The sequence below is a fragment of the Ranitomeya variabilis genome, chromosome 3, assembly GCF_051348905.1.
Source record: "Ranitomeya variabilis isolate aRanVar5 chromosome 3, aRanVar5.hap1, whole genome shotgun sequence".
NCBI classification, from domain to species: domain Eukaryota; kingdom Metazoa; phylum Chordata; class Amphibia; order Anura; family Dendrobatidae; genus Ranitomeya; species Ranitomeya variabilis.
In genome coordinates, this window is record NC_135234.1 from 775,676,948 (window position 1) to 775,700,660 (window position 23,713).

General features: G+C 46.1%; 1 protein-coding gene across 1 annotated transcript in view; it reads right to left on the reverse strand.

The window, feature by feature from the left end:
• LOC143817843 (uncharacterized) overlaps positions 1-23,713 on the reverse strand; it is an 81,374-nt gene that overhangs the window by 35,110 nt on the left and 22,551 nt on the right. The window contains exon 9 of the mRNA XM_077299306.1: positions 16,666-17,420. Coding sequence (XP_077155421.1) covers positions 16,666-17,420 — 755 coding nt within the window. The remainder of the gene's footprint in view (positions 1-16,665; positions 17,421-23,713) is intronic.

Sequence of the window (23,713 nt, forward strand, 5' to 3'; positions counted from 1 at the left end):
GCCCACAGGAAGAGTCTGCACCGGGGCCCCGCCCACAGGAAGAGAGTCTGCATCGGGACCCCGCCCACAGGAAGAGAGTCTGAACCACCGGGACCCCGCCCACAGGAAGAGAGTCTGCACCACCGGGACTCCGCCCACAGGAAGAGAGTCTGCACCACCGGGACTCCGCCCACAGGAAGAGAGTCTGAACCACCGGGACCCCGCCCACAGGAAGAGAGTCTGCACCGGGACCCCGCCCACAGGAAGAGTCTGCACCGGGACCCCGCCCACAGGAAGAGAGTCTGCACCACCGGGACCCCGCCCACAGGAAGAGAGTCTGCACCACCGGGACCCCGCCCACAGGAAGAGAGTCTGCACCACCGGGACCCCGCCCACAGGAAGACTCCTCAGTGTCGTGGGATTTGGGGGTGTATTGTGGGTATAATGAGGGGTCACTGGTGGGGTTGGGGGGTGTATTGTGGGTATAATGAGGGGTCACTGGTGGGATTTGGGGGTGTATTGTGGGTATAATGAGGGGTCACTGGTGGGGTTGGGGGGTGTATTGTGGGTATAATGAGGGGTCACTGGTGGGATTTGGGGGTGTATTGTGGGTATAATGAGGGGTCACTGGTGGGGTTGGGGGGTGTATTGTGGGTATAATGAGGGGTCACTGGTGGGATTTGGGGGTGTCTTGTGGGGTATAATGAGGGGTCACTGGTGGGATTTGGGGGTGTATTGTGGGTATAATGAGGGGTCACTGGTGGGGTTGGGGGGTGTATTGTGGGTATAATGAGGGGTCACTGGTGGGATTGGGGGGTGTATTGTGGGGTATAATGAGGGGTCACTGGTGGGATTTGGGGGTGTATTGTGGGTATAATGAGGGGTCACTGGTGGGATAGGGGGGTGTATTGTGGGTATAATGAGGGGTCATTGGTGGGATTGGGGGGTGTATTGTGGGGTATAATGAAGGGTCACTGGTGGGATTTGGGGGTGTATTGTGGGGTATAATGAGGGGTCACTGGTGTGATTTGGGGGTGTATTGTGGGGTATAATGAGGGGTCACTGGTGGGATTTGGGGGTGTCTTGTGGGTATAATGAGGGGTCACTGGTGGGATTTGGGGGTGTATTGTGGGTATAATGAGGGGGTCACTGGTGGGATTTGGGGGGTGTATTGTGGGGTATAATGAGGGGTCACTGGTGGGATTGGGGGTGTATTGTGGGTATAATGAGGGGTCACTGGTGGGATTTGGGGGTGTATTGTGGGGTATAATGAGGGGTCACTGGTAGGATTTGGGGTGTCTTGTGGGTATAATGAGGGGTCACTGGTGGGGTTTGGGGGTGTATTGTGGGGTATAATGAGGGGTCACTGGTGGGATTTGGGGGTGTCTTGTGGGTATAATGAGGGGTCACTGGTAGGATTTGGGGGTGTCTTGTGGGTATAATGAGGGGTCACTGGTGGGATTTGGGGGTGTCTTGTGGGGTATAATGAGGGGTCACTGGTGGGATTTGGGGTGTCTTGTGGGTATAGTGAGGGGTCACTGGTGGGGTTTGGGGGTGTCTTGTGGGTATAATGAGGGGTCACTGGTAGGATTTGGGGGTGTCTTGTGGGTATAATGAGGGGTCACTGGTGGGATTTTGGGGTGTCTTGTGGGGTATAATGAGGGGTCACTGGTGGGATTTGGGGTGTCTTGTGGGTATAGTGAGGGGTCACTGGTGGGGTTTGGGGGTGTCTTGTGGGTATAATGAGGGGTCACTGGTAGGATTTGGGGGTGTCTTGTGGGTATAATGAGGGGTCACTGGTGGGATTTGGGGGTGTCTTGTGGGTATAATGAGGGATCACTGGTGGGATTTGGGGGGGTGTATTGTGGGGTATAATGAGGGGTCACTGGTGGGATTTGGGGGTGTCTTGTGGGTATAATGAGGGGTCACTGGTGGGTTTTGGGGGGTGTATTGTGGGGTATAATGAGGGGTCACTAGTGGGATTTGGGGGTGTCTTGTGGGTATAATGAGGGGTCACTGGTGGGGTTTGGGGGTGTCTTGTGGTCACTTTCTGCTACCTCCCCCAATCCCCACACCAAGTAAGGAACTGTTCATCTCCTCTTCAATCCTCCCCATCCATCTCACCTCCTCCTCAGAACTGTTCCTTAACATACAATCCTCTGTCTCAAAACACAGGCAGCCCCCTCATGCCCTCTCCTGCTCCCACCTGCTAACACTATCTCTGCTCCTTCTCATTGCTGGTGATATCTCTCCAAATCCTGGTCCTCCTCACCACATTCCCACAGTCATTTCTATCTCCCATCCACGCTCCATCACAAACTTCCGTAACCTCTCTAACCTTATACCCATTCGCCCAGCCCCCGCTTCCCCAGTCCCACTAACAGGAGCTCTGTGGAACGCTCGCTCTGTCTGTAACAAGCTTTCCTACATCCATGATCTTTTTGTTACTACCAAACTTTCCTTCCTCGCCATCACCGAAACCTGGCTCACCCCTTCTGACACAGCCTCTCCTGCTGCACTCTCTTACGGTGGCTTCCACCTTTCTCACACACCCCGCCCCAGCAGCAAGCATGGTGGAGGAGTTGGTTTTCTCCTGTCAGATAACTGCTCCTTCACCCCAATCCCACTGCCACCCTCTGTTACCCTCCCTTCCTTTGAGGTGCACTCTGTGCGCATCTACTCCCCCTCCAACCTCCAACTGGCTGTCATTTACCGCCCCCCAGGGCCAGCCTCCATCTTCTTTGACTACTTCACCACCTGGCTACTTCATTTCCTTTCTGCAGACATCCCCACTATCATCATGGGCGATTTCAACATCCCCATTGACACTTCCCTCTCAGCTGCCACTAAACTTCTATCTCTCTCTTCCTCCTTCGGCCTCACTCAATGGTCTTCTGCAGCCACTCACAAAGATGGTCACACACTGGACCTCATCTTCACCCGCCTCTGCTCCCTATCTAACCTCTCTAACTCACCTCTTCCTCTCTCTGACCACAACCTTCTCACATTCTCATCTCTCTCCACTCCATGTCTAGAGTCCCCACCCCACAAACTTTCACACCCTCGCAGAAATCTTAAACACCTTGACCTACATTCATTCTCTGAATCCCTCCTCCGTCTCACAGACATAAGTTCCCTACACAATGCGGATGATGCTGCCGCTCTATATAACACCACAATAGCTGTAGCTTTGGAATCTGCTGCCCCACTTACACATACCAAAGCTCGCAAAATCAACAGACAGCCCTGGCACACCAGCCTGACCAAAGAACTGAGGCGAGCTTCCAGGGCTGCTGAGCGCAGATGGAAAAGATCCCACTCCAACGACCACTTAATCGCATTCAAATAGTCCCTCACTACTTTCAAGACTGCACTCGCCATAGCAAAACAAACCTACTTCTCATCTCTCATATCCTCCCTGTCTCACAACCCTAAACAGTTATTCAACACCTTCAATTCTCTCCTCCGTCCCCCAGCACCTCCTCCCTCCCCACTTATCTCTGCTGAAGACTTTGCCTCATTCTTCAAGCAGAAGATTGATAACATCAGAGACAGTTTTGGTCAACAAGCCCCAGAGCCCTTCCTCCCAACTTCCCTACCCTCCACCTCCAAAACCAACTACTCCACCATTACAGAAGATCAACTCGCCACTCTACTCTCAAGATCGCATCTCACCACCTGTGCACTTGACCCGCTCCCATCCCACCTCATCCCAAACCTCACCACAATCTTCATCCCAACCCTAACCCATCTCTTCAACCTATCACTAACAACTGGTGTTTTCCCCTCAAGCTTTAAACATGCCTCCATCACACCTATCCTCAAAAAGCCCTCTCTTGACCCATCCTCTGTATCTAGCTATCGCCCTATATCACTTCTCCCCTATGCCTCAAAACTACTGGAACAACACGTCTACCTTGAACTGTCCTCCCATCTCTCTTCTTGCTCCCTCTTTGACCGCTTACAATCTGGCTTCCGGTCACACCATTCCACTGAAACTGCCCTAACTAAGGTCACCAATGACCTCTTAACCGCCAAGAGCAAGCGACACTACTCTGTTCTCCTCCTCCTCGACCTGTCGGCTGCCTTTGACACAGTGGACCATTCCCTATTATTACAGACCCTCTCATCCCTTGGCATCACAGACTTGGCCCTATCCTGGATCTCATCATACCTAACAGACCGGACATTCAGCGTCTCCCACTCACACACCACCTCCTCACCTCGCCCCCTATCTGTCGGAGTCCCACAAGGTTCAGTCCTTGGGCCCCTGCTCTTCTCCATTTACACCTTTGGCCTGGGACAGCTCATAGAATCTCATGGCTTTCAGTATCACCTCTATGCTGATGACACACAGATCTACATCTCTGGACCAGATATCACCTCCCTACTAACCAGAATCCCTCAATGTCTGTCCGCTATTTCATCCTTCTTCTCCGCTAGATTTCTGAAACTTAACATGGACAAAACAGAATTCATCATCTTTCCCCCATCTCACGTGACCCCCCCAACGAACCTATCCATTACAGTAAATGGCTGCCCAATCTCCCCAGTCCCACAAGCTCGCTGCCTCGGGGTTATCCTTGACGCTGATCTCTCCTTCAAACCACATATCCAAGCCCTTTCCACTTCCTGCCGCCTTCAACTCAAAAATATTGCACGAATCCGTTCATTCCTCAACCAAGAATCTGCAAAAACCCTAGTCCATGCCCTCATCATCTCTCGCCTTGACTACTGCAACCTCCTGCTCTGTGGCCTCCCCTCAAACACTCTCGCACCCCTCCAATCTATTCTAAACTCTGCTGCCCGACTAATCCACCTGTCCCCGCTCTATTCTCCGGCCTCTCCCCTCTGTCAATCCCTTCACTGGCTCCCCATTGCCCAGAGACTCCAGTACAAAACCCTTACCATGACGTACAAAGCCATCCACAACCTGTCTCCTCCTTACATCTGTGACCTCATCTCCCGGTACTTTCCTACACGCACCCTCCGATCCTCACAAGATCTCCTTCTCTACTCCCCTCTTATCTCCTCTTCCCACAATCGTATACAAGATTTCTCTCGCGTATCACCCCTACTCTGGAACCCTCTACCACAACACATCAGACTCTCGCCCACCATCGAAACCTTCAAAAAGAATCTGAAGACCCACCTCTTCCGACAAGCCTACAACCTGCAGTAACCACCGATCGACCAAACCGCTGCATGACCAGCTCTATCCTCACCTACTGTATCCTCACCCATCCCTTGTAGATTGTGAGCCTTCGCGGGCAGGGTCCTCTCTCCTACTGTACCAGTTATGACTTGTATTGTTCAAGATTATTGTACTTGTTTTTATTATGTATACCCCTCCTCACTTGTAAAGCGCCATGGAATAAATGGCGCTATAACAATAAATAATAATAATAATGAGGGGGTCACTGGTGGGATTTGGGGGGTGTCTTTTGGGTATAATGAGGGGTCACTGGTGGGATTTGGGGGGTGTCTTGTGGGTATAATGAGGGGTCACTGGTGGGATTTGGGGGTGTATTGTGGGGTATAATGAGGGGTCACTGGTGGGATTGGGGGTGTATTGTGGGGTATAATGAGGGGTCACTGGTGAGATTTGGGGGGGTGTATTGTGAGGTATAATGAGGGGTCACTGGTGGGATTTGGGGGTGTCTTGTGGGTATAATGAGGGGTCACTGGTGGGATTTGGGGGTGTATTGTGGGGTATAATGAGGGGTCACTGGTGGGATTGGGGGTGTATTGTGGGGTATAATGAGGGGTCACTGGTGAGATTTGGGGGGGTGTATTGGGTATAATGAGTGGTCACTGGTGAGATTTGGGGGGGTGTCTTGTGGGTATAATGAGGGGTCCCTGGTGGGATTTGGGGGTGTCTTGTGGGTATAATGAGGGGTTACTGGTGGGATTGGGGGTGTCTTGTGGGTATAATGAGGGGTCACTGGTGGGATTGGGGGTGTCTTGTGGGTATAATGAGGGGTCACTGGTGGTATTTGGGGGTGTCTTGTGGGTATAATGAGGGGTCACTGGTGGTATTTGGGGGTGTCTTGTGGGTATAATGAGGGGTCACTGGTGGGATTTGGGTGTGTCTTGTGGGTATAATGAGGGGGTCACTGGTGGAATTTGGGGGTGTCTTGTGGAGGGATTCTCCATGAATGTGCTGATCAGTGTCCCTCGTCACATATTTCACGCTGCACCCGTCCGTGTCACATGTCAGGACAAGTCTGAAGAAACTGCTGCAGACGTCTCCGCTGACAGATGAGCCGCATCATGAACGCACATACCTCACTGAGCCATGGAGCCAGGCGGGGACACCTCCCTGCTGACTGAGCACAACAATATTTTTCCCTCCAGCCTCAGTCCTGCTGCTCAGTCTCCATCTCTTGTCAGGCTGACTGAGGAAAACTGTATACATACAGTGGCTTTCGAAAGTTTTCACCCCCTTGGCTTTTTACCTATTTTTTTTTTACATTACAACCTGTATTGAAATATATTTGTGCGTGATGCATCAGCACTAAATAGTCTAAGTTGGTGACGTGAGAAAAATCTAGGCATAAATGTATGGGATCAAATACATTAAAATTGGCATGTGGTTATGTATTCACACTTTTTGCTTAAGCCTCTAAAAATTTATAGAGCAAGCATTTCCCTTCATAAGCCCTATGCTTAGTGACAGGACATCCCTCTGTGTGCAATCTGTCAAATGTCTGCCAGTATATATGATTTACCTTTTCTGAAAGGCCACAAAGACTTCAACACCATTAACAGGCACCACTAACCATCACCACCATGTAGATCGCCAACCAACACTATGAAGACCGAGGAGATCTCAAAACAACACCATGAAGACCAAGGAGCTCCCAATAAAACACTATATGGGGACCAAGGAGATCTCCAAACAATACTATGAGGACCAAGGAGATCTCCAAACACCACCATGAAGACCAAGGAGATCTCCAAACACTATGAAGACCAAGGAGATCTCAAAACAACACCATGAAGACCAAGGAGCTCCCAATAAAACACTATATGGGGACCAAGGAGATCTCCAAACAACACTATGAGGACCAAGGAGATCTCCAAACACCCCCATGAAGACCAAGGAGATCTCCAAACACTATGAAGACCAAGGAGATCTCCAAACAACACCATGAAGACCAAGGAGCTCCACATACAACACTATATGACGACCGAGGGGATCTCCAAACAACACCATGAAGACCAAGGAGATCTCCAAACACTATGAAGACCAAGGAGATTGGAGACTCCCCAAATTTATGGAGGAAGGTGCTGTTATCAGATGAGACCAAAATTGAACTTTTTGGCCACCAAGTAAACACTATGTCTAGCACCAAACCAGCACAGCTCATCACCTCAGGAACACCCTCCCCACAGTGAAACATTTTGGTGGTATCATCATTCTCTGAGGATGTTTTTTGGCAGCAGGAACAGGGAAAATGGTCCGAGTCGAGATGAATGGTGCGAAATACAGGGAAGTTCTTGGCCAAAACCTGTTTCAGTCTTGTCAGTAATTAGAGATTGGGACAGAGGTTCACCTTCTAACAAGACAATGACCCAAAGCATACTGCTAAAGCAACACTCAAGTGGTTTAATAGGAAACATGTAAATATTTTGGAGTGGCCAAGTAAAATCCCAGACCTTAAAGTGAACCTGTCAGCAGTTTTGGCCGATTATAAGATACGGCCATCAACTTTCATGATTTAAATACAGCATTCTATATTCAGTGCGCAGGTGCCGGAAAAGGTCTAAGAGCCCCAGCACCTGCACATTGCAGTACTTTGCTCTTCCCTCAGCAGGGACCTGAAGCAGTTTTGCCTTAAGGAATGTTCAAAAATCTGAGTGGCGAAATGTGGAAAGCTCATAAAGACTCATCCAACGCGATGTGCAGCTTTAATTGTCGCAAGAGGAGGCTCTACAAAGTACTGACTTTAGGGGGTGAATAGTTACACACAGTTTTTTGTCCTATGTTTGCTTCACAATAAAAAGAAAACCAAATGTTCACAGTTGTAGGCATGTTTTTACATAAAGTGATGCAAATCATCAAAAAAACAGTGAAATTCCAGGTATTAAGGTAACAAAAAAGGCCAAGGGGGGAAAACTTTCGCAAGCCACTGTATAAGCACAGGGGAGGAAGAAGGCTCTGCTGAATGCCATCGCTGAGATTACGCTGGAGGCAGTACTAGGCCAGCACTTGATACTCATACAATTTGTGACCCAAAAGTCCATGGCATCGAGCTCAGTGTAAATGCCTGAGGAAGAACGCGCTCAATGTACAACTGAACATGGCAGTTCAACCGGTGCATCGGGTTGTCTGCACCTTATATTTATGCAGGATGTAGCCAAGTCTATCAATGTTGGGTACCATTAATTGCATTTACAGCAAACTCTAAAATAACTATATTTACAAAAACATTTAAGTTTCTTTTAGCTTTAAAAAAAAATCCCTAACACATTCCGTTTTTTCAACAGACAGGGCAAAGAGGTGCCCTATTGTTTTGGAATGTCTTGGAATCTCCGGACGATTGGAGGTAGGAGACGCATTCAGTTGATCAAAACTGGTGAAATCCCTGAACCTTAACTATAATTAGAAATGGTTGAAACTAGAATTCCTCTCTGTCATGGAAAATATTAAAAATCCTTGATGTTCCTCATATCCCCCCTCCTTTTTTACCTTCATCTACCATTTGTCATGAGAAGATTGGAGCTAGCTTTCAAATCTGTCTTTATGTAAAATGCAATGTACCGCCATGTGACGCAGATTGATTAAAATGCGAGGATTCACTTCATGTCCAGGTGACTGTGGAGGATGTGTATCGTCCACAGAGAGAGAAACATGAAAAGCCTTATTAGGGTCTGAAGTGGATAAAAGAAGATATGGCACCCTTTATAAATAGACATGGTCGCAGGACAATGAGAGAGCAGACCGTATGTCTGCGGGAGAAAATATGGAATATTGGATTTTCTATACATCCAATAATAATGAGACGTACATTGTTGGCACTGGGATAACTAGGCATAGCCATATTTTTCTCATAACCCCCACCAAAAAGCCCCAAATCCATAGGGGTCATATAACCAGGCCGTGTTTGGTCTCCACGCGTAGATAAAATCCTGATACAAACGATGACATCAGTCTCAAACTTCTGTGATCACGCTATGAGGAGTTATTGCATAAATTGGTGTCACGATATGGTATGAAATATATAAGTTTAGTTCTGTTGCTAGCAAGCTGTGGGTTAAAAACCCCCCTTCCCTTTCACTCAGCCAAGAGCTGCCTTGCCAATGTATGTGAGAGGGGAGTTTTATTGAAGAAAGGCATTTACGACCGGCATTTCCTGCCGTGTAAGCTCGTGTCCAGGTATCACTGGACTAGAAGCTTCTAGAATCATGAAAGTCTTTTGTTCTGTTTTTGGAAGATATTAGGCAAATCGTTTAAGTTAAGACCACGAAAACATATATTTGTAATCTCCATCGAAGGAGCTACCCATCACTCTAAACATGAGCTTTTAACTCCATCAGGGGAAGAAGTAGGGATTTCTCTGTAAATATACATCCCAAATAGGACATATTTGATCTCACTAGAATGCCAGCGATAATACGAGATGAATGAGGGGTATGGTGCGATGATGATATGTTCAGCAGCGGAATTACAAGTCTTAGAAAGATTTAGCTTATACTTAGTCAGAATGCAGAGAGAGGAGGGACTGGGATAGCCAGCCTTTTTGGTGATGTCACCAGGTTAAACTATAACTGTTTTGGCCGGACTCCAGCAGTGAGTCTGTTGCTGGAAGAACATGGGGGTCTGACCTGAAGAGCTGTACCTCATGCATTGGGATTTTTGGGAGCTCCTCCCCCCTAGCATGGTGTTTGCCTGAACTGATATGAACTAAGAACATGTGAGTTATCTTTTCTTCCTTTAATCCCTTTATTTTCATAATTACCTTGTACATATTTGCAATTGTCTCACTTGTAACATCTTTGTAAAAAATTTTGATAAACACTGCATAAACTTTATGGGTATATTATTTCATGCCAGTTATTTCTCCATGCTCTAAAAACGTACCCTGTCTCTTGAAGGGAAAGTACGCTACTGTTTTGGGGTTTGCTTCGGACCCGTTTAATCGAGGCTGGTGGCAGTGATACCGTGTACTGTGCAGGCCTTTGGATTTCACTGTAGCGACTGCGGCTTGATAATTATTGTTCCTGCCTGAGTGGGAGTAGTTATCGCGTCGCTGCAGCGCGCCCAATAGCCAGTACATAGCAGGCAGCCTTTCTGGCGACCAATTACCCTAGGTGCAGTACCTAATCTGACCTGAGAGTAAGGGGGGCGCCAGAGAGCTGCAAGTGTTAAGTGGAACTGTAAGCGGGATATACACAAATCCCTGCAGTTCATGGTATATTGAAGAGCAGTGGGATACCTAAAATAAGCCCCTGCTGTAAACTAAGAGGTCAATAACCTTGTGTGTGTTCCTTGCATCACATTGTGGCAGTGGAGGGATAACTAGGATAAGCCCCCTGCACATGTGATAGCCGTCTGCTGGTCTAAAGTCACCCCGATCCGTGACATATTGTGGGCAGCGGCTAAGGGATCTTGACAGTCGCAGTGTGAATCGTGACAATTGGGATTTCCTAAGATCGCGAAGGGCTGAGAACAGCACACAACCTGGCCCTTGTGAGGTGATCACAGAGGGGTTTGTGGTGGGACTCAGGGTCTGATAAAAGATCAGTCCCAATTATCGTCAGCATTTGTGCAGAGTTGCATGTCTTGTATGTATGTGTGCAGGTGCCCTGTTTATCAAGAGCCAAATCGAAGCGTTCTCCTTCGGCTAAACTGAATTGTCTCTGTGGTGTAGTAAGTTCTCCTGTTTAACAGTTACATAAAATAAAAGGGATTATGCTGTATTTATTTGTCCCCTTGTAAAATCTTTTGCATATCTTTCATAAACTGTCTCCCTTTTGGATTGAATATAAAATTTAATATTTCTGTTCTGTAAACTATGCTTCGAAGCCTTAAGCCACCGTAAATGGTGTCCATTCGACTGAAACAGAGTGGTGGCGGCGGTCAGTAGTCTGGGGGTTATCAGAGAGTTAGCCGTAACCGTACCGGAGTGTGTACATATATTCTATGTGTTGGAATCCGGAGGTGTATATGCCGTACGCTCACCGTTAATTTTCTGATAGCCGGCCTAGTGGTGCGAACAGGCTGCGCCCTTCTCCGTTGATCATCAGCCAATTGTGTAATTATTGGGACGTTAGGGGGTAGCAGAGAGCGGTTTGCCTCAAGGATCATAGCTGGTGGTACTCGTGACCTTCCCGGCCTGTGATATCAGGGATTTGTGAGATTAAGAAAGTCCTGACAAATATTGTATTCCTGACACTCTGTCAAAGTCAATAGCCATCCTAAGCTGAACGTGCCTGCCCTCGTCAGATCACCAACTCCATACAGTGTTAGACCCGGCAAGAAACAGCATTGGAGACTGGGATTCCCTGGTTCTGTTCACACACACCTCAGGTGTTCTGCCCCACTTAAGAAGGATTAGTTTACTGTCACCTCTCCTTAATAAGGGAACCAAATTGTTGGCTAACAACAGGGCTGGTCATGGCATGTGGCTTCAGTTTCCAAAAATTATATTCCCAACATTCACAAAATCTTCACTCTTGATGATCACAGGAGTTCGATATCCCTGTATTACTTCTGAAGGTGAAGAAGCCAGGGCCATGTACCTTGCCTTAGCTCCTGAATCTTCCCTCAGTCTGTAGCCTTCCTCCACCCAGGGAGGAGGGGAGTAGTAGTGTACTGTAATATACCAACCAGACTGTCATGATGTAAAAATACCATGGTCTGAGGGATTTTTTCAGAAGGTGCCATGGTTCCCGACACTGCCTAGAAAGCTCTCATTCTCTGTCTGGGCCTGCAGGCAACTCCCTCCCCCCTGTTTACAGGTGTAACTTGAAACTCCAGTGTGGAACTCTGTCCCTCCCCCCTTCCTCTCGAAAGCAGGAGTGTGTAGAAATCCTTTTGTCTGAAAACCATATGCTCTCCTGCTCATGTACCACCTTAATAGTAAGGCATCACGTGACCCCAATTAGTGACAGAGATATGGAAGTTATATATTTGGTATGTGCGTCAGCCGGGCCATCACACAGTGCGTTTTCTAGGCGCAGCACCTAGCGGATACGGAGAAATGGATTGCTTCTTAACGGGCTCATAACCACGTCGTTTTTGGGCTCAAATTAACGCCCAGGTCATGCCTGAAAGAAGGGTAGTTCCGTAATTGCTATACGAGGTTGTATCCTGGAGCTACGGGGATATGAATGTTCCATAACTCTGAGGCCCTCTGAGAAAGTAGGAGTGCATTTCATAGCTCCACCCACTCAGTGATGTCACGATCAAGGGGTATAAGACCCTGAGAGTGCAGTTTTCTCTAGCCTTTGACCATGAAGCTAGCTGAGAGACACTCTGTAATGCATCTTGATGTATCGCCCCTCCCCCAAGCCACATGGTCAGCCAGGAGCTGAAATGATATAAGGAACTGTAAGTTTTTGTTCTTCTGTTAATCCCTTTTTATTTGTAATCATCTGTATATACCTAATCGTCTCATTTTATATTGTCTTTTTACCCTTTAAACACTGCCTACCTGTTTTGGAGTAAAATATGAAATTACTAGCTTTGTCTCTCCCTGCTCTATAAAGAACGGTCATGTCCTCTGAGGTGAATTACGCTACTAATCTGGGTTGGCTCCGGACCAGTTATTAATTAAGAAATCGGATCTGCTGGCGGTGGATTTGTCCTGTGCATTTGGGAATCTTTGCAGCGACGGCGGCGTTGATAATTATTGTTCCCGCCAGTGTGGGAGTAGTTATATCGCCCTCGCTGCAGCATGCCCAATAGCCAGAACATAGAAGGCAGCCTTTCTGGCGACTAATTATCCTAGGTGCAGTACCCGGTCTGACCTGAGGGTAAGGGGGGCGGCAGAGAGCTGCAAGTTCCACACCGGAAGTGGGATATAGATAAATCCCCTTCAGAAAGAACCAGGGGCAAACAATCCCGATTCATGACAAATTGATGAGTGGAGGGATGATAAAGGTATCCTCCCCGTGAACCGTGACACAGACTAACAAGACAATATGAACAAGGGTAACAAAAAATACCAAACATATAAATATATACTCACACAAACAACAGATGAATGTATTGGGGAGTTGAAGATGGGGTTGAAGTCAGAGTTTGCAAATTATCACACACTCAAAGCCTAACGACAGTCACATATAAATCCACCAAACGCCTTCTCCAATAACAACCAACAACAACCTCCAGCCATGCAGCATAAGCTTACTCTGACAATGAGTGCTAGTCAGGACCCAGAATATATAGGAGATGGGAGTGGTTAACAGAAATCAAAGCAAAAAAGACCAGACACATGATTCATGTTGTATTTTCAGGCACGGTGTGGCACCCTGCTACACAGATTGACATGCAGACTAACGGAGGTGCACCCTATTTTCTCCCGTTACAGGGAGTGGCTAACAGTGCACAGCTGAGCCTTAATGCAGGAAAGCTTCCAGGAGATCGCAATTGAGCAGATTAACCCGTGCACTGCTAAAAGAAACACCATTCTAAGTACTGCCGCCCAGGCAAAAGTCTGCCACATCTCGTGTGTAGTGACCGTGCTGACCTGTGTCTTGCTCTATAGCAAGGAATCCTTTCTCTGTAACTGTTCTATGCTGGGCCCCCTTCTTCAACATTATGGGGCACAGCAATTTCTGGCTGGGCAGCCCAGTGGGCTGCACGGGCACTCAGGCCCTGACTCCAACTAACTAAAAGCAGGAAGCTGCACTATACTGATGCACTGCGCCCCTCCTACTCTAACTTCATGCTGCAGTGCCCCCCTCTAATGGCCAACTATGGACACTACGTCCCTATCATTATACTAGGCACGGGAACAAACTTTCCCTAACACTAAATGTGCAAAACATGTAAAAGCATACAAACATCAAGAGCAATACACACAGTGTGTAGCAATACTCTTGTACACGGTGACAATACACTTCATGTGTAGCAGTGCCACTGTGCACAAACACATCAGCAACACATTATTTACACTCCTAAAGGGGTTGGGGAGAAGGACAACATGTATTTACATCCCCTACACTTAGTGTTAGTGTCTTGCTGCTGAGCTGTGAGGTCCTGTCCTGTCTCAGCCACCCAGTGGGGCTTTGTACCCTGGTGGGAATCCTTGTCTCTGTGCCTTTTCCCGTTCCTGTCTGTACTCTGGTCTATATCTGGTCCTATTGTTTCCTTGTGTTTTTGCCTTTCCCTCTCAGTTGGGCTTACCTTTGTGTCCATTCCTTCCTGCTCCGCTCGCTGCAGCATGTGGCTCCGCTCGCGGCAAAACCTGCGGCTCTGCTCTGTTCTGCTGCGTACTTTGTGGCTCTGCTTGCCGCAACCTGTGGCTCTGCGTCTCTCTGCTCTGCTGGCCGCAAACCTGCAGCTGTTTTGCTCTGCTGTGCATTTTGCAGCTCTGCTCTGCCTGCTGCAACCTGTGGCTCTGCGCCTTTCTGCTCTTAGCTCCGCCTCCTGCGGTTCTGCTTTGCATGCGCTCCTTGCGGTCTACTTCCATTCTGCAACCCATGGGTCAGGTTCCTACCTGTTCCCATATACCCTCCTGTCTGAACAGGTCCCTACCTGTTTCCATAAACCTACTTGTATTCCGGTCCCTACCTAGTCTGTACCTGTCCTGCCAGAGTGCCAGCCGTGCCCGCCCGCCAGTGTTCTGTCCCCCAGTGGGATCAGCAGCCACAGTCAGACACTGCCCTGGAGTGGTACCTGGCAGCTATCTGCCGCACAAGCCTGACTCCGCCATCAGAGGCTCCAGTGAACACCACAGTAGCTGCTTAGACATGCCCCTTCCAGGGTAGTCTGGTTTGTGGCACAGTGGGACCACACCCCCACACTCGCGCCAACCAGTCAGGGCACGAGCGTTACAGAGAATCCATGGAGTATTGTCAAGAGGAAGATGAGAGACACCAAACCCCACAATGCAGATGAGCTGAAGGCTGCTATCAAAGCAACCTGGGCTTCCATAACCCCTCAGCAGTGCCACAGATTGATCGCCTCCATGCCACGCCGCATTGATGCAGTAATTTATGCCAAAGGAGCCGCGACCGAGTACTGAGTGCATTTACTGACCATACATTTCAGGAGGCCAACATACATAAAGTATCCTAATTTTCTGAGATGAAGACTTTGGGGTTTTCATTGGCTGTAAGCCATAATCATCAACATTAGCAGAAATACACACTTGAAATATATGACTCTAATATATGAGTTTCAAGGAGGATCACAAGGAAATGGACAGCATGTGACTTAAATACGAGTGTCTGAGCAAAGGCTCTGAATACTTATGACCATGGGATATTTCAGTTTTTCTTTTTTAATAAATTTGCAAAGATTTCTACATTTGTTTTTTTTTCAGTCAAGATGGGGCGCAGAGTGAACATTAATGAGGAAAAAATGAACTTTTTTTGAATTTACTAAATGGCTGCAATGAAACAAAGAGTGACAATTTGAAGGGGTCTGAATACTTTCCGCACCCAGTGTATCGCTAAAAACACAATCTCAAAATCAAAGTGTCATATGTCATATTAAATATAGAGCTTTGTCTGGAAGGGGAAAAAGGCTTTGGCGGTAAGGGCTTGGTTTAATTTTTGTTTCATAAATCAATAGTCCACATAAAAATAAACAACTTTATAAATATTTTATTAGAGAAATCCGCTTCTTTCTCCTTCAGGACTGATCAATCATTCTTAATTCGTGGTTTAAAAAAAAAAATCTGTATTCAGTAAAGACAGATCTTCACGTTACTGAGATAGAAGATGATAGTTGGTGCTCAAAGGTTTTGTGGAGAAAGGAGGAGCAGATTCTGCTGCAAGTTCTCCTGAAATCATTCAAGAGGAATTAAAACTGATCTCAAATTTTGCAAAAATGTGTATTTTCCAGAGTACGAACTATTTTATTTTTGCAATTCGCTTCACTTGAAATCAGCAAATGGCTGCTGTTTTGTTGAATCATAGAGGACCGATAAATGGTTAAAAGAAAATATTAACTTCACCATTCATTTCTCTAGCCATCTGGTCCTCTGCGCTTTTAATCTTCCCCTTCCTCCATCTCGCGTAATTTTTTCAGTATCTTCACTTCAGCTGGTGGCTTTTGGCTCGATTAAGCCTCGGATGTCACTGCGCTACGTGGCATCACATGTAGTACGACACGCTTTGTCCGAGTGATGACAAACACTGCAGTTATGGCAAAGGCTTAGTCGAGCTGGAAGCCATCTGCTGGAGTGAAAGGGTCAAAGAAAAGGAGTTCAATTGGGAAAAAGAAAAGAGGCATGGATGACCGGGCAGCGAAAAATAAAGATCAGTCAATTCGCAGAGAATAAGTTTTCATTGTAAAATCTGTGCAATTTGTCAGATAATAAAGTCATCTCTAGTGCGAATCCAATCCTACTCTGATGTCTAGCAAGACTGGCTTTCTAGGTCAAACATTTTATACATTCTTCACCCCTGTGTGAGCTCTCTGATGTCTGGCAACACCTTTATAATGAAAACATTTCGTACATTATGAACAGGAAAATGGCTTCTGCCCTTCGTAAATTCTTAGACGTACCACAGGGGCTGATTTATTACTAAAATAGTTCCTACATTCGGAGCTAAAGGCCTCTGCCCTGTGGGAGTTCCCAAATTTCCAAGAAGACCTGAGTTTTGTTTAAAATCTATACAATGTTCAAGACGAGAATATGGCTTCACCCCCGTGTGATGTCTTTGATGTTGAGTAAGAGAATATCTCTGGGAAAAACTTTTTCCACATTGTGAGCATGAAAAAGGTTTCTCTCCTGTGTGCGTTCTTACATGATCAACCAAATAGGTTTTACGGCGGAAACATTTTCCACATTCTGTGCATACAAACGGCTTCTCCCCTGTGTGCGTTCTTACATGATCGTCTAATTGTGATTTACGAGTAAAACGCTTCCCACATTCCGAGCATGAAAATGGCTTCTCTCCTGTGTGAACTCTCTGATGTATAGCAAGAAGTGATTGATAGAGAAAACGCTTCCCACATTCTGAGCATGGAAACGGCTTCTCTCTTGTGTGAATTTTCTGATGCTCAGCAAGAAGTGTTGGATGGGGAAAACGTCTCCGACATTCCGAACATGGGAATGACTTCACATCTTTGTTAATGCTCTTGTTCGAGGAAAGGTTTGACTTTTTCTTTAAATGTTTTCCACATTTAGAACTTGTAGAAGTTTTATCCACTTTAGGTTCAGTTCTTTTTTCATCAATTGGAGCTTCATTATCTTCAACTTTAACGTGCAGAGGTAAAAGGAGATTATCATGGTAATTTCCCTTAGTGTCTTCACCTGAAAAAAGAAAAAACAATCCACAAATTATTTGTTGGTTTACTAATTATATACGTAACATCCAGACGGTGAGCAAAGCATGTATGAACAGTCAATAAATCAAGATGGGTTTCCTTATTCCTAGTTATACAAGAAATATCAAATAAAGTCATGTGTAAATAATATACATAAAGCAATGTACAAAAATAATCTGCTAACTGGAAGGATCAGACAGCTGTTTAACTCGGACGAGGATTGCAACGCAATTCTTGGACTGAACGGCGGCTCTGCTGACCCAAGAGTCACAGCATGTATTTCCATGTAGCTATCTCAGTTGGGAGAGCCATTGGCCAGTCCGAGTATTACGTTGCAGTCCACATCCGAGTTCTGACTTTCCAAAGAGCAGTAGGAGCGCCAGCCAGAATCTTTAATGTAATTTCCCTTATGAGCGGCATGGACTTGGGTCACCTTCCTGAGAAAACAAACTGCATTCTCATTTTATGTACCTAGACTTATGTGGTACATTATCCAACACCCATTATACATCCAGATACACAACCGATAGTTTTATCTCGGTCCATCCTGGTACATGCCTCCTTACAAAACAGATCAGCAACTTTTGATAATCCAGCCATTGTGAAAACATGACTTCCCGAATTCCCTGACAGCTACAAGCCGTCCAGGCGAGCTGAGAGTTGTAGTTTGACAGCAGGAGGTTGCTGATCCCCGTCCAACAAGCTAATCAGATTAGTTTTGATCACTATTAAGCCCAAACGGACGCTGGGTTAGGTTATCATCAGAGACTATTGAGAACATCTTGCACATTTCCTCAATGATGGAGGATCTATGACTATATCCAAGTCCTCAGTTCCTGTAATCTCCTCAGACTACTGAGAACTCTCTCAATGCCAGCTGGTTAACTCACTCCTTGCCTTATGCATCTTGGCCTATTATTGAAGTCTGTTTGCATTACCGACACCTGCCATCTTCCGCCATCTGTCCTGGTTATGCGGCTCCAGTGTGTCCTGTATTACCTGTTTTGTCGGCCATTCTGCACAGCCAGTTATCCATGTCCTCATTTTTCACGTATCTTTAACAGAACGCTCACACCATGTATTCCAAATAAACATTGGATAGGGAGGATTTGTCTGCACTGGTTTTGCAACTGGACGTCATCCAACAGGAACTTGTCCAGGCGTGCAGGATCTCTCAGCATGTGTGGACGCATTGCCTCAAAGTCCTGCAGTTTCACCACCAGCTCCTCAACACCTGCCAAAGGCTAATACTCACCTGAGACACTCTGCTTTGGAAACATCTCAGCTTTGCCTAGTCCAGAACTTTTTAAGGCAGTTCCTTGGGCCTGTTGGTTTTTTTGTGAACCAATGAATCACGTACTTTAAGTTGTGTCCTCAGCAATTTTTTTTTCTGACCAGTCCAAAATTGCATAATTTTTTTTCTTTACCTAGTGCCTTGCTGTGGCCTACGCCATTGTGGGAGTGAGACGACCTGATAATTGATTCTCTACTATCCTTCCTCTCTGCTTTATTCCATACTTCTGCCAAGACAACTAACATTATGTCATCCAGTGCTGAACCCCATCTGCTGAATTGGCCTATATATAACAATGATGCTCTCTTGGCTTCTTTCTTCACCAGTCTATCAAGTCCTGTCAGAGGTGAACTTCCGGGTAGACATTTGCCTTTCTTACTTGCTGATTCAATTTCCCTTCCTCCTCTTGCGGACTTACGCTTTAGATAACAGTTTATGGAAAAAACTCTGCATTCACGTGTTTGTCTTCCAAGAGCATCTTCAAACACTTCTCCCAGTATGACTGTACTGGAACCTACGCAAATTGATCAGAAGAGATGGTGATTGGCCGAACGATCCTGTCAATCTACAGAAGGACTTTTTATAATGTGGTGAACAGGATCACTCTCGCACTGCCAGTTTCAAATTGAAAGCCAAACAGGAAAACTTCACCTCTAGGCGAGGAGGGAACAATTGCCCTGGGATTAACGCTGTCCTCCACTAAAGATAAATTACTTGTGATTATCTCGGTTTCCTTTGGTTCCTCTGTGTTTACGGGATAAATGGAAAAGAGGGTGGTACATCTAAAGAAGAATATAATTTTGTTTACAGGGAAAGCAGGGCAAAAGTTGGAAGAGCTAAAGCCAGTAATAAAGCGAGGCTTGCAAGGGAGACCAAAATAAGCAAATTAAGAATTTGGGGGTATGTCAAAAGCAAAAGAAAAGTCAAAGATGCTATAGAATTTTTACAGGATGAAAATGGTGAAGTGGTCAAAAATGATGTTGAGAAGCCGAACTTTTAAATTCCTATTTTGCATCTGTGTTCTCTAAAAAAGCAAATGCAACATAAACTGATCTTCACGAAGACATCGAAGGAATAAAAAAATCCACACTATCCATAAGAGATGGTAAGGGAACACTTAACTAATTTACATCTAGTCCAGATGAATTATATCCTAGGGTACTGAAAGAGTTAACAGAGGAAATTGCAGAACCACTAGCAGGAATCTTTCAAAAATCCTGAAAACAGGAGAAGGTACAGAAGATTGTAGAAGGGCAAATGTTGTCCCTATCTTCAAAAAAGGAAAGAAGATGGAGCCAGGAAATTACAGGCCAGTGAGCCTTACTTCTGTACCAGGAAAGATATTTGAACAAATTATTAACCAACATGTATGTAAGTACTTGGATAAGAATACAGTAATTAACCAGAGCCAGCATGGGTTTATAGCAAACAAGTCATGCCTGACTAATCTAATTTACTTCTATGATGGAATCACTGACTGGGTGGATGAGGGAAATGCAGTAGATATAGTAGCAAATTATTTGATGAAGTATCTCATACTATCCTTATTGAAAAAATGACCAAGTATGGGACTGACAAGGCTTCGGTTAGGTGGATTCATAACTGGATCAGTGATTGTACTCAAAGAGTGGTAATAAATGGTTGCACATCCAATTGGAAAAGTGTTTCACGTGGGACCACAAGGCTCTGTCATGGCCCAAGTGTTATTCAGAATTTTTATAAATGATCTAGATAAGGCTGCTTTCACACTAGCGTCGGTATGGGGCCGTCGCGCTGCGTCGGCCTGACGTACCGACGCATACTGTGAAAAAAATTCCCGACGTGGGCAGCGGAAGCAGTCTTACGACGCTTCCGCTGCCCCATTGTAATGTCCGGGGAGGAGGGGGCGGTCTCGACGCACAAAAAACGTTACATGTAACTTTTTTTGTGGCGGCGGTGCACCAAAGCACGACAGTTGCGACGTGTGGCAATACGTCGGTAATGGTAGTCTATGGGGAAAAAACGCATCCTGCAGACAGCTTTGCAGGATGCGTTTTTTTCTCCTGAACGACGCATTGCAACGTATTGCAAACGACGCTAGTGTGAAAGTAGACTAAAGGTACCTTCACACGAAGCGACGCTGCAGCGATAGCGACAACGATGTCGATCGCTGCAGCGTCGCTGTTTGGTCGCTGGAGAGCTGTCACACAGACCGCTCTCCAGCGATCAACTATGCCGAGGTCCCCTGGTAACCAGGGTAAACATCGGGTAACTAAGCGCAGGGCCGCGCTTAGTAACCCGATGTTTACCCTGGTTACAGCGTAAAATCTAAAAAAAACAAACAGCACATACTTACATTCACGTCCCCCTGCGTCCACTTCCTGACTGACTGAGCGCCGTACAGTGAGAGCAGAGCGGTGACGTCACCGCTGTGCTGCTTTCACTTTCACTTTGCGGCGCTGAGTCAGAGGAGGAAGCAGACTGCAGGGGACGCAATGTGAGTATGTGCTGTTTGTTTTTTTTACATTTTACGCTAGTAACCAGGGTAAACATCGGGTAACTAAGCGCGGCCCTGCGCTTAGTAACCCGATGTTTACCCTGGTTACCAGTGTAAAATATCGCTGGTATCGTTGCTTTTGCTTTCAAACACAACGATACACAGCGATCGGACGACCAAATAAAGTTCTGGACTTTATTCAGCGACCAGCGACATCACAGCAGGATCCTGATCGCTGCTGCGTGTCAAACGAAACGATATCGCTAGCGAGGACGCTGCAACGTCACGGATTGCTAGCGATATCGTTATAATGTCGTTTCGTGTGAAGGTACCTTAAGGGAACTGAAGGTAAATAAACTAATCAAATTTGCGGAAGATGCAAAGCTAGGAGGGATAGCTAACACTAGAGAAAACAGCGAAAGGAATCAGAAGGATCTAGATAAGCTTGAACAATGGGAAGTGACTAATTGAATGGTATTTAACAGGGAGAAATGCAAGATTCTACATCTGGGCAAGAAAACCAAAAATTACATTTATATAATGGGAGGAACAGAACTAAGCAACAGCACATGTGAAAAAGACTTGGGTATACTAATAGATCACAGACCACACGAGTCAACAGTGTGATGCAGCAGCAAAAAAGGCAAACACCGTTCTCAGATGCATTAAGTGAAGCGTAGAGTCTAGATCATGTGAAGTATTTATCCCGCTATACTCCTCCTTGGCCAGGCCTCATCTGGAATACTGTGTCCAGTTCTGGGCACCACATTTTAAAAAAAGACTTTGAAAAACTGGAGCAAGGTCAGAGAAGAGCGACCAGGATGGTGAGCGGACTGTAAACTATGTCCTGTGAGGAACAGTTAAAGGATCTGTGAATGTTTAGCTGGCAAAAAAGAAGGCTAAGAGGAGACTTAATAGCTGTCTACAAATATCTGAAGGGCTGTCACAGTGTAGAAGGATCATCCTTATTCTCATTTGTACATGGAAACAAGAGAAGCAATGGAATGAAAATTAAAGGGAAAAGACACAGATTAGATATTAGAAAAAACTTTTTGACAGTGAGGGTGATCAATGAGTGGAACAGGAGGCCACGAGACATGGTGAGTTCTCCTTCAATGGAAGTCTGCACACAGAGGCTGGACAGACATCTGTCTGAGATGGTATAGTGACTCCTGCATTGAGCCGGGGGTTGGACACGACGACCCTTGAGGTCCCTTCCAAGTCTAACATGCTATGATTCTATGACAAGCATTCATTGATTCCGCAGCAGAGAATTTCATGGATTCTCTATGGTGAAATGCTTAAAATATCTTTAGTCTCCTTGAGGACGCATCTGAAGCCAATTCTTGGAAAATGGATACCAATTCCTGGTGGTTGTTTCCAATACTGGACAGACAAGGTAATTCTTCACATTGAGGACATTTCTTTTTCAATCTTGCCACTTTCTGATGTTCTGATACTTTTAGGACTTGCAATGCTATGGATCCAGTCACTGACCGATCTGCCGACCAGAACACCCAGTGGGAATCATTTTGTTTTCATAATTGCCTGAAAAGTTTTATCCCAAATACCCACATGCTCTGAAACTCTATTCTGCATCCATTGCCTCCTACTTGCCGGCCTCCCATCAGGAATTCGTTGATGTCTTCTCCAAGCAGAGACACTGCCTCCTCATTGGCCATATGACTGCACTATTCCCTTTCTTCCACATACGGAACATCCCAGAGGCAGACTTTATCATCTACCTCTCCTAAAAACTGAGGCAATGTCCACCAACGTTAAAGAGAACCAGCAAAAGGGATTCATCTGGAAATCTTCATCCCCAGCCGATGCAGGCTTCCTCGGTAAAAAGAAAGATGGGTTTCTAAGACCGTGCATGAACTATCGGGGTCTTAATAAAATCACTGAAAGACCATTAGCCTTTGCTCCTAGTCACTGAGTTGGGAATAAACGTTAAAGGTGCTGTTGTCTTGACCAAATTAGACCTGTCTGGAGCCTAAAACCTAATCCACGCCAAGATGGCGATGAATGGAAGACGGTGTTCAACATCTCGACGGTTGCTCTGAATATCCACTTATGCCTTTCGGATTGTGCAATGCACCTGCTGCGTTCCAGCACTTTGTGGACGAGATCTTTCGTGATGTCATGTATCAGTACGTCTTAGTCTATCTGTACGACATCCTTTTCTTCTTCAGAGACCTAGACTCTCATCGTCTTCATGTCCACTCTGTCCTGATGCGAGTCCAAAGAAAAACATCTTTATGTCACGTTGGAAAAATGCCTCTGATAGACAAGAGTTGCCTTTCCATGGCTTCATCATCTCTTCTGGAGGTCTACGTATGATTCCAGAAAAAGTTTCCCCTGTTTTGAATTTGCACCACTCGATGGTCTCATGGCTTTCCAACGTTGAGATTGTCAACCTTAATTCTTATCATTTATTATATTCACCTACAATCATCACTTGGATCTTCCTTATATTACTAAAAAACAGGCCAAATGTAAGTTCTCC